The 12,327-nt window shown below is 34.3% G+C and overlaps 1 protein-coding gene across 2 annotated transcripts in view; it reads left to right on the top strand.

Annotated features, from left to right (window-relative positions):
- Window positions 1-12,327, top strand: part of LOC131037446 (uncharacterized) — a 242,703-nt gene that overhangs the window by 135,299 nt on the left and 95,077 nt on the right. For both annotated transcript variants that reach the window (XM_057969589.2, XM_057969594.2), the window contains one exon: window positions 10,170-10,298. In XM_057969589.2, the coding sequence (XP_057825572.2) occupies window positions 10,170-10,298 (129 nt within the window). The remainder of the gene's footprint in view (window positions 1-10,169; window positions 10,299-12,327) is intronic.

The following is a 12,327-nucleotide window of genomic DNA, read 5'->3' as shown; positions in this document are numbered from 1 at the left end:
AACAATTAAAAAGGAAATCAAGTGGACTATTTACTATCCTCCCACCCAAATCCTTGCGAGAAGGGGCCTTGTACCCTTTTCCTGAAACTGTCATTGCGGTAACCAAATTTAGCCAATAAGGTCTGTTTGCCACATTGAATGGGATGTTGTTGAAGTACCAAAAATCAGCACATGCAATGTCTATTTTCTCATGTGCCTCCCTATTCCATCTAGGGGCCTCTAATGATGGTTGTGCTCCAGGTGTGTTCCTGGGCACAAAATAACTACCTATAGACTGTGTCCCTGATGGTGATGCAACAGGTACTCTACTAGAAGAAGCAGAAGTGCTGGCTGAGTTGGTGTTGGGTTTGTGGATACGTGGGCCATGACGAGAGCCCACTATGCTCTGAAGTGCTTCTTCTTCTTCAATTTCAACTGAAGCACCTTGAGATTCAACTATGGCTTCTCTCATGGCTAGTTTTGCCCTCTCCCTTTGTAATTTTTTCTCTTCCCTAGCTGAAATTATTGCATTAATGTCTCTTTTGATTTCTTCAGCGAGTATTTCAACTATGCTTGGGACAACAAACGAATAGCTAGAGTATAACCAAAGATCTAGTCCCATGCATAGTCCACCACAACTTGGGGTCCTCCTGTGACATAGTCTCCAAATCTATCTTGGCCGCCTTTGAATATCCCCAAAGAGTCGAAAAATTCGACCACTCAATATGAATGAAACTGGCCTCTAATAGGATCATACATTTTCTCAATTGCCTTCATGAATCCAGCCTTCACCTTACATAGGTATAATTGTGCCAGACCTTTGCATGTACCACTTCGGATTCAATGCATAGGCAGCCATGTGTAAGGGAGTGTTGAGCTTCTCCCATCTACATTGAATGATCGATTGAATATGCTCGGTGTAGAATTGCACTGTGTTCTCTTGCACAACAACCTTCATTTGATCAAGCATACAATCAATACACTCATACACCTCTCCTAGGGAAGGTGCATTATAATCCCCATATCTACTAACTGTGAAAACTAGAGTGATGATGGATGAAATATATTTGGCATTTACCCAAAAGACATCATTCTTCATCACCTCCTTCACCCTCAACCCTTGCCATGTCTTTGACTTAGGCAACCGGTTCCATTCTATTGTCATAACCATTAGTTGCAATACCTCGTACAACTCATCCTAAAGAGTGCATGTGAAGTGTGGCAGTTGCAGATAAACATCTTCATATCTCTAGCATCATTGACAATTGTTTTGATCCAATTGATTTTAACCATATCCTTGAGTGCATTATTCATGGCATGCACACAACAAGGAGTCCACCAAATTTGTCTATAGGCTGCCTCATTCAACTTCCCTACAACTCTGCACACATATCAAACCTGTTGCAGACCCAAGGAGAGACCTTACTTGTCAGTGGAATTTACCCAGGTTTGGAAATTGCATATCAAACCTGTTGCAGTCATTTGAAGTTGTCCCAGAACTCAGATCGGACTCGGAAAATTCATCAGTCTGATATCAGACCTGTCTACCTCAGTCTGGAAGCTCATATCATCTCCAATTAAGGCTCAACATCATCTACAACGAAGGGCAATCATTCCAGGTATGTTGTGCATGTTCTGTGAATCCAAATCTTTAATTTGGATTAAGTTTGTAACTACTGTCATAGTCTGAAACTTTCATATCGGACATGTTATAAGTTGTAAGAGACCTAGTTTATATCAATAAAGGCATAATTGGGTGCGGTATACTTGATATGCGCTTATGTAGTCACTTGTTTATCATTTCTATGCAATTGTTTATATATTGGCACCGAGAAACTTTCAAACAAACATCAGAATTCAGAACTGAAACACTCTTTATGCCAAGTGTTTGACAAAATGTCAAGCAATTAAAACTGAAAATTTTGGGTCAAATTAGATTGGGGATCTTGCAAAATTGCTCCTCTTGTGACTAGTAGATGTTCTTGAAGCTGGATGCAAAGGGGGTTTATTTAGACTTAAACTTGGCCTCTGATTCAATGTTTGAACCCAATTATTAGCTTCATCCTCTTCTTTTTGGTATTTTGCAATCTTCTTAGCTAACAATCCCTTCCTTGGACTATCACTAACATTTGGACCAGGGTATACTTCACTTCCTGTACCTTTTATGTGACAAAGGTGCCCACGAGCCCTAGTATAAGAACCATTATAATCCTTTAAACACTCATGACACCTCCATTTAAAACCTCCACCCCCTTGATATTTTTCAAGGATGGTGACATATTTCCATAATGGAAACTTAGCGTTTGGTTTGATCCACTTGTCGTTGTCTAATGCTTTGACATCGGATGATGACGCCATGATTAATAGTGTCCTACAAAAAAAACAATTTAATCAAAGTATAAAATATAAATAATTAATAATTATACATTGAGTTTATAAAACACAAATTATAATTTATAAATTGATTTAATAATAATGTAATTTAATTAATTTATATATATATTTAATATTTACTATTTCAAATTTAATTTTACAAATATAGAATCTAACTTTAAAATATAAATCTAAGTTGTTTATTAATTTAAAATAAATTAAATATATTATATATAACTGTTATAATATTAATTAATATCATCAAAATTAATTTATATAAATTAAAAAAACTAAATATAAAATAGTTATATAAATAAAAAATGTTAAAAGCTAAATTATATTAAAACTTAAACTATTAAAATTGTAAATTAAGACCGAAACTACTAAATTTAAACTCTTTTTTAATTTGTAAATTTAAATCAAACTATGTAAAGTTTTACAAATTGAACCGTATAAAGTTTAACTAAATATATAACTAGCTCGAACCCTTTTAAAATTGCAAAACTGAAATTTAAAACTATTTAAATTAAAACATGCGAATAAAAACATAGGAATTAAAATTTTAAAACTATTGAAATCAAAGTCAAATAGACGCACCTGTACGAAGGAAGCCAAAATTGCAGGAAGGGAAAATCATAAGACGAAGGAATACACACGACGGGCACCAGGGAAAAGAGCGTAGGTTGCAAGCAGCCTGTAAACGTGCCAATGCTGCAAAAAACTTGCAGACTCTGTGAAACCCTAAAAAATAATTATAGATTCAGAAAGAGCTTGTTGGAATGATAATTGAATGTTGTGTCTTCCCATCACTTCGAGGGTTTATTAATAGTGAAAATATCTTGTTATTTTTGGATTAAAACTACAATTAATTGAAAAAGTTTCTAAATTTGTCTCTCTTTTTCTAGAAATTCCATTCCTGCGATTCTAACAGGGGTGCAAAAATATGAAGTTTTCTGAAACGAGTGGAAACGTTTTCCCACTGTACACGCATCATACCGTGTCCGTACCAAGTAGGATAGTACGCGTGCTAGGGGTGGGGGGTGGTGTTTTCGGTAACTCTGATTTTACTTTATCTTTGGCCCTAGGTAAAGTCACTTTAGAAAGATAAAATATTCAACTAAAAAACATAATTAATTAAATAAAAGTTGCCTGAAAACATTAATTTAGACAATTTAATTAATTAAATTAATACCTCTACAAAAGCCTAGGCAAAAATGGGGACATTACATGAGGTTTTGACCCTTCAAGGAATCATTTGTTCATAAGCTTCTCAATTTCTCCAAAATGCCATAACTCACTCCAAAAGACTCCAATCTTCACCAAATTTTAACCATGGATACTCATTTAGACCTTCTACATGATAGACTCCTTGGCCAAATTAATCTAGAAGCATACTAGCAAAAACCAACCCAAAACAGAGCCAAAATAGAGTTGGAACTAAAAGATAGCTTGAAATGTTTTTGGACAATAAGGATTGCTTGTGGATCTCAATACTTTTGCATAAATATAAGTTGTCTTCTAATTTTCTACTTTATGACAACTTAAATAATTAATCATTTTTTTCCACAACCACCAAATTTATAGAAAATGTTAAAATAACACTAAATATGAATTTTGACCACACCAATATCCTAATTGCATAAGATATTCTTCTATATAAAAGTTGGTGCTCTGCCAAGACTATGAATTCTCCAAGAAATGTGGAATGCTCGTAAAATGTCAGATTTGCACACAAAAAGTACCATTGTACTTATCTTGACTCAAGGAACTCTTTGCCATTATCAAAATACCTTTTCGATAAATCTAGTGCTCTCCAATAAGTTTGGGGTTTCCAAGGATGTTGAAATGGACTAGGAAAGGGGCATTACAATCACTTCAAAGGGAGAAACCACAAAACTCTATTGCTCGAATAACTATGCTTTAGGAAAACATGTTGAAAAAGGAAATGAGGAGATCTAAATTAGGCCCTAACAAAAAGACGAGTCAAATAAGGCAAAATGAGAGCATTGTTATTGATTTGGAAAATAAGTGATGGAGGATCATCTGAAATGCCTAAGTGAGGAGTGGAATACGGAAGAATCATTGAAGGATATTTCCTCTTCCTACTTGTAAGTTTGGTGGCCTTTGTTGTCCTTGTGTTGTTGATTTGTTGTTTCTTTATTATGCTTAAATTTGTGTAAATATTTTGTTAGAAATGAAACATGAACAATAACAAAAGTAAATCAAAGAAGAAAATTTCACCCCCACTGTGAGGATGTAAGAGACCACCCTTGTTTGAATCATTTATTTTGGTTCACTTTCCCAATTCTCAATGTAGGCATTTTGCCAAATAATTGTATGCATGCGCATGCAAGTAATGGTATTTTCTGTTTGTAAAGGTCTCTGAGATGTTTGGTTGCGATTTTAAACTAACTTTTTTTGCAATTTTCCCACAGTTCACTAACAAGCATTTTGTCAAAGAGGTTGCATGTAACCACAATATTGTAGATATAATAGTAAATATTCCTTAGCTGATAAATAGTGATTTGATACAATTTGATATGCTCAAGGAATCAAACACAACAGTAATAGCATTAATAAATAAATAAATCTTTATTTATTTAATTAATTCATTAATCCTCTTCTAAGCCTTTCCTTGAATTTAAATAAATACTTTATTTATTTAAATTGTTTTTTTAAAAATTAAATAAATATTTTATTTATTTAATTGATCCCACTTTTTCTATTAATTAAATAAATCTTTAGTTATTTAATTAATTCATTAGCCTTTTCTACCCATGACACATGTCATTCATCTTTTAACTCTTCTCTTACTTACCCCCTTTATCATTCAATTATTTCTTCTACCTACCCTTTAATCATAGCTGACTATTTATCTTTACACCTCTTGATCTTATCCCTCAATTTCTTATAGTGTTCTCTATATAAGAGGATACTCTTCTTCATTATCAACCCTAATGAGCATACTAATGTTACAATCAAGCCTTCTTGCGATCAAGCTATCAACCACATTTCCGTTTTTTGTTGAGCTATTGTGCACACATAAAATCTGAGAGCAAATATATCAAACAAGATCAATGGAGATAGGAAGAGATGAATATTGAAACCCTACTAGACATGTAAATGGTATATTTGGTTTATTTTGTTTATTTGCATGGTCTTAGGTATCTTCATTTGTGTATGGTGGATTGCTTTCATTGTTAGGCTAGGGTTTTGTGGTTGGATCCTTGTTAGTCTTTCAATATTGTTGTTTTTTACTATCCACTTTTCACCGTATACAATGTGTACGACATCATTTTAGAAAATATTAGGATGCATTCAAACACTAATAGAGACATTTTTGAAAGCCTTCAATAATTTCCATAAATTGCTTGATATGAAACATAAGTGGTATGGCTTCTTGAAGTTTCTTGGAATAGTCCAGCTGGGTATTTCAGCTCCAAATAAAAATATAATAACTTCTATGCTCTCTTTCAAAATGTAATGTCCTCTTTTGGGATTTCCTATATTTTGCCCTTGAATTCCCAAAAAGGTGTGAAGTATATTTAGGAAATGCCAATTACCAATTTTCAAATCTTGATTTAGATCCCATCACTTGAAAATATACAAGCCTGCTGACTATTCTTATTAATTCTGAAACTGATTGTTTCTTCCTTGATCGTGTTTGATGTATGAGTACTTTTGCTCTTCTTCGATTGCCTAATTCCTTTTACACTTCCATACTATATTGAGGAGACACATCCCTTTGAAAAGAGACACCCATTGTAAGGGTCATATCTCCTCATTGCTTTCCTTATCATTCAAATCAGATCTGCACTTCTGATTATAGAGTAAATGTTGCTTCCTCTTTTCTCCCCCTCTCTAATTGAATTTGTCCTCCCACTTATATCTTCAAGTGAGGAGTCACACCTCTTCATCATGTCTACCCTTTGCAATGGTCACAACCTTCATAATTATCACCTTTTGAAAAAGTCAACCCTTCATTATTTTTGCCCTTTTGAGAGAATCACTTCCTTATTTCCTTCCCATTCCTTCTTCAATTTACCTTTCCTTAATTCCTATGCTCCATTCTTTTTTTGTTTCCCTTCCTCCTTGTCCTCTTTCAAATGAATTTTTCTCCCTTTTATATCTCATGTTTAAGGGAGTCACAACTCTTCATAGCATGCCTTTGACTTTTCATTAATATTAATTAACTTGTAATTATAGTATATTATATTTTATTATTTATTTATTTATATTTTAATTTAATTATTATTATTTATTATTAAATCCTATTTCAAAAAAGGGACATCACAGTCCACCCTACCAAAAAATACTTGTCCTCAAGCAATGATCATGAGTGTTTCAAGATGATTCCAATATGAAATGGCTTTGGAAGCACACATGGAATAAACTTGTTGTAAACACATCAAACATGATGTAAAGCATATTCAAGACATAAGACATACATTAGGAAGGCACGTACACACATGTAGTAACCATGCTGGAAACACATCAGGTATGAACCAAACACAGAGAAGCAGACACAGAGCATACACATGAATATATGCAGACATAGAGTATACATGCAAATACACGTGTTGTTAGATCCCTTCTTTTTTTCGAGCCAAAAAGTGGGCCTAACCCCAATCTTGCTACTCATAATCTATTTTGAGCCAGAAAGTGGGGCTAACCCCATTTGCTACTTGTAATCTATTTTGAGCCAAAAAGTGGGCCTAAACCCAACTTTCTGCCCATAATCCATTTTGAGCTAGAAAGTGGACCGAACCCCATCCTTCTGCCCGTAATCCATTTTGAGCCAAAAAGTGGGCTAACCCCATCTTTCCACCCATAATCCATTTTGAGCTAGAAAGTGGGCCTAACCCCATCTTTCTGCCCATAATCCATTTTGAGCCAGAAAGTGGGCCTAATGCCATTCTTCTACCTATAATCCATTTTGAGCCAGAAAGTGGGCCTAACCCCATCCTTCGGCTCATAATTCATTTAGAGCCAAAAAGTGGACCTAACCCCATCCTTTTGCACATAATCTGTTTTGAGCCAAAAAGTGGACCTAACCCCATCCTTTTGCCCATAATCCATTTTGAGCCCTTTGGCTAGGTTTCATTAACTACCTTTCACAGGATGGTAGGAAGGATAGCTCTAATACCAATTGTAATGTCCCCTTTTAGGATTTCCAAATGCAAATTGCCTATCTTTGAATCTTGATTTAGATCCCATCACTTGAAAATATATAAGCCTGCTGATATTAATTATGAAATTGATTGTTTCTTCCTTGATCGTGTTTGATTTATGGGTACTTCTGCTCTTCTTCAATTGCCTAATTCCTTTTACACTTTCATATTATATTGAGGAGACACATCCCTTTGAAAAGAGACACCCATTTTAAGGGTCATATCTCCTCATTGCTTGCCATATCATTCAAATCAGATCTGCACTTCTAATTATAGATTAAATGTTGCTTCCTCTTTTCTCCCTCTCTCTAATTGAATTTGTCCTCTCGCTTATATCTTCAAGTGAGGAAGAGTCACACCTCTTCATGATGTATACCCTTTGCAATGGTCACAACCTTCATAATTATCACCTTTTGAAAGAGTCACAACCCTTAATTATTTCTGCCTTTTTGAGAAAATCATTTCCTTATTTCCTTCTCATTCCTTCTTCTTCCATTTACCTTTCCTTAACTCCTATGCTCCATTCCTTTTTTTCCTTCCTCCTTGTCCACTTTCAAATGAACTTTTCTCCCTTTGATATCTCATGTTTAAGGGAGTTACAACTCTTCATAGCATGCCTCTTGACTTTTCATAAAAATTAATTAAATGCCTCTTGACTTTTCATTAAACTTAATTAACTTATAATTATAGTATATTATATTTTATTATTTATTCATTTATCTATTTCTTTATATTTTAATCTAATTATTATTATTTTATTAAATCCTATTTCAGAAAAGAGATATTACCCAAAAGCACACACAACACAATATCTTCCTGTAAATAAGTTATGAATTAAAACTTGCGATCTTGGCAAACTTGAAAATCTCCTTTTTTCTCAATGCAAACCCTAACTAGATTTGCCTCCAACAAACAAGGGTTTTCAGCTTTGCTCAAACCTTCAATACCCTATTGATCCTTGTGTGGAACCACTCCAGTGAAGCAAGAAGGTTTTTGTCCTTAGTTTCATAAACAATTAGGGTTTTTGTCCTGCTAGCAAGATTTCAGCCACAGGCACAAAACTCTAAATATCGACAGAGGAAGAAAAAGCTTCTGAATATTTTGTATATCCCAAATGAGCCATCAATCCTCCTTTTATAACCTTTTCCAGGAGCATTCTGGAAAGTGCATTATAAAATCCACTTATATCTTAATTAATCCTTATAACCCCAAAAAGTGATCTATTTAAATAATTAATGATTCTAGGCATTTGAGGTACAAGGTTAAGCATCCAACATTAAAACTTTCCATTCTCTTTCCAACAAGCTATTATATTGAAGTGGCCAATAAAATATTTTAATTAATATGGCAACTTCAGTAAAATTAACTAAATATAGCTCAAAATTGCACCCAAGCTGCTGAAATGGTTGAAAAGCATCGAAATTGAAAACTAAATAAATAGGAGAGATACTGATAATGAATGATGATAATTGGTCACAACTGGGTGACTTATTATAAATAGACACTCTCTACAAGAATCTTGGAGAGCACACTAGAAACCAGAAAAAAGCCACAAAAAGTGCCCACTAAGTCCTCTAGGCCATTTGAACTCGTTGGTAACATTAAATAACCACTATGATATGCCCAACTCACACCGAGAAGGACAAAACCAATTGCAAAGAAAGTGGACCTGAGCATGGGGACATTACTGGGGAAGACTAGTTTTGTATTGTCAACAGAATACCAACCCTTATCCCTTCAACTTCGGTAATTTGGAAATAGAACAATTGAAATGTTATTGCCACATTTCAACACTGTGACACTGATCTTATTTATTTGCTACCCCTTATACCTCCTTTGCTTACAAACAACTGAATTTACATGCTTCCTACACTTATGCTTTTACAATTGGACCGTGTCTATTAATTATACAAAGATTGGAGGTACCCTTTTTGCACCAAAGGGCCTACATCTTTTAGGAGTTTGAAGAGACATTGTCTTGCAGTCATTTATTATTGTGTTGTTAGATTTTGACATGCCACTACTTGGTGAGACATGATATTTATGTAGTCTATGATAATGAGAGAACTTCTAGATGTAACTGTGTGTTAAGTTTAGCATCAACATTTCAAAACACACTCTGTAATCCATCAATAGGAAGAGGAAACATTTAAGATAGATTGCAGACTACGCTCCACAAAAATGGAGAGGGAAGGAGTAGAGGAACATAAAATGAGAAAACAAGGAGTAAAATAGGAATAAAGGGGTTATACACAAATAATTAAAACAAAAATAAAATTTTTGTGGGGTTATACGCAAATAATTGAAACAAAATAAAAATGTTTGTAAGGAAGGATTACCAGTGATGCTTGCACAACTGTTGGTACAATCATGCAACCAATATTTGTTGTTTCCTAGTGAGGACATCTTCGGACTGCCTGTGACATGTGACTATTGGTTTCCAGAGGTAGGTTTGTTGGGGTGGACGTATCACTATACATACAGAACCTACTCTAACTTCAAATGTTGTAGAATTCCCATTTTTTTGTTGAGTGTTTTTGTTTTCTTCTGATTCAATGTGGATTATTCAACCAGTTATTAGGTTCTTAGAAAGATAATTAACTTATAAAGAGAGCTAATGGCTACAATGTATGTATACTGATGTAGGCATTTCCAGCAGCTTCTGGTCCCCTGGATCGCACTACCTACCTTTTTAGTTATATGAATGCACAACCAAATTGCCCTTCACTAGAGCAAATGTTGGAGGATTATTGGGACTTGATGCCAGAATATCAGGTTGGCATTTTTCTTTAATGTTTGGTGCATCTTAAGGAAAAGAATAGTTCCATTATAATTTTTCTTGCCATGCATTTGTATGGAAAACTTGTGTCCTTCTAAGTTTCTTTGAGTTTAAAACATCAATATTTAATTTGATTGTTCACATTTGGTCTTAGAGATGAACTCACACTAACATGGGAGATCTCAAGTCACCCAATTTATGAATAGTACTGGAATCATATGGATTTAAATTGTGATCCAAATTTCTTATTTCTTTATCTTTGCCTTAAAATTGCCAATTCTCTAAACTGTCATTGTACTTAGTTTTGCTCCATATAAGTCTGTTTCCTTCCATTTTTGTGGAATGCAAGAGACGAGTTATCAATTTTTTATAAAAACATGCACGTTTCATTATTGTCTTTTCTTTTTTCTTCTTTTTCTCTTTGTGCCCAAATTACTGTATTGGGAGACTGACTGTATAGCTTATAGTTTTTTTGGTCTTGGTTTCTCTTTGAATTCTCAGGTAGAATGCTTGGAAACAGAAGTACACACTAATTGGTTTTGTAGGGCATATATGAAATATTCAACACCTTCATGGAAGGAAAAGCAATCATCATCTCTATCTCCATCAAGCCAGGCACATGCACCATAGTTGAGTCATTATCACAACTCAATATAAGAAGAGATCCATTCAGCATCCACTGGTCTTCACATCCTGATACAAAATAAGGCGAACCAACTATATCTTTATATAGGAATGTATAAAGTAGAGCTGAGATGCAATTGAGACAAAAAGCACATAATATGTACTATAAATGCCAACAAAGTTCTTACAATGAAAATAAGAGCATGCAATTCAGGCTTCAACACTTGTTTTGTATCATCCAGCCACAAAATCTAAAAAGTATACATGATATTTGCAGTCAAGAATGGAAGTATACTGAAAGTCGGCATTCAAAATGGTGCAACATGCATATGCCAAATTAAAGAACTGAAAAGGGGAACAAGAAGATTCAATTTTGAGTTGATTCTTTCATCTCTACCACCGTCAATACCATGCTTTTTCTTCATTTTGGGAGCATCATTTGCTCACTCCAATGCTAGCAGCGGAACCATTTTTATTTTTGATAATCAACCAATTCTAATGCATGTCTTAGAGAATTATATCTTTCAATCTACCAAGTTGCCATCCACATGCTTCTCAATCTTCATTTTCTTGGAAATAGTTACAATGGGAATGACTGAATTTGATCTATTTTTTTTGGGGCAGCAGGTGACAAGGATCTTTCTATCATCTTTTCTTTGTCAACATCACTCTGCCCAATATTGTCAACGCACCTGTTTCTTATTCCTTTCTAGTTTCTACTATACTAGGGATTGAATCATAGAAGCAAAATATGTGAATAAAACACAATTAGCCCCCAAATAAGTTCTTAACAATTCGTATATGCATTCTATGGTGTGCCTTGGGCATGAAAATATTTTTACACTCAAATCAAACAAGGGGTTCCAACAACTAGAATTTCATGAGAGCCAAGGTAGGTCAACCCTTGTAAGATTTACACCATAGTTTGCAAACTTCGAAGACCCAAATTTGGCTCAGACTTGGCAACTCAGCAATAAGTCAACAACTTACAAAAAATTAAATTCCTTAAAAAACATCAATTGATTGTCAGCTGCTCATATGTGCAAAAAATTTTTTCACTCAGCATGTAGAAACCCTAAGTACTCGAACATACTCAGCAAAAAAATGCATCCAATAACATTGCAAAAAGACCAAAAACACATTTATTTTCAGCATTTTTTTCATGTTTTGTTCTTGCTTTACAATCATCTTGTGTTTGGGATTCCACACAACGTTTAGTAGTTGATTTACTTGGGGGAAAAACACAAAAACACAAATAACAGTGGTCAATTACTTGGGGAATGTTTACTCCCTAAAGGAACTAGTTTTGATTATGCAGAGTAAACAATAGACAAAAATTGTATCACATAGCAATATAACATGACAGTAATAAACATCAAAACATGGCCAGAAAGATGCATC

Source organism: Cryptomeria japonica, chromosome 6 (assembly GCF_030272615.1).
Source record: "Cryptomeria japonica chromosome 6, Sugi_1.0, whole genome shotgun sequence".
In the NCBI taxonomy this organism is placed as follows: Eukaryota; Viridiplantae; Streptophyta; class Pinopsida; order Cupressales; family Cupressaceae; genus Cryptomeria; species Cryptomeria japonica.
The sequence above is the reverse complement of the archived record's forward strand: the minus strand, read 5'-3'. Positions and strand labels throughout refer to the sequence as shown.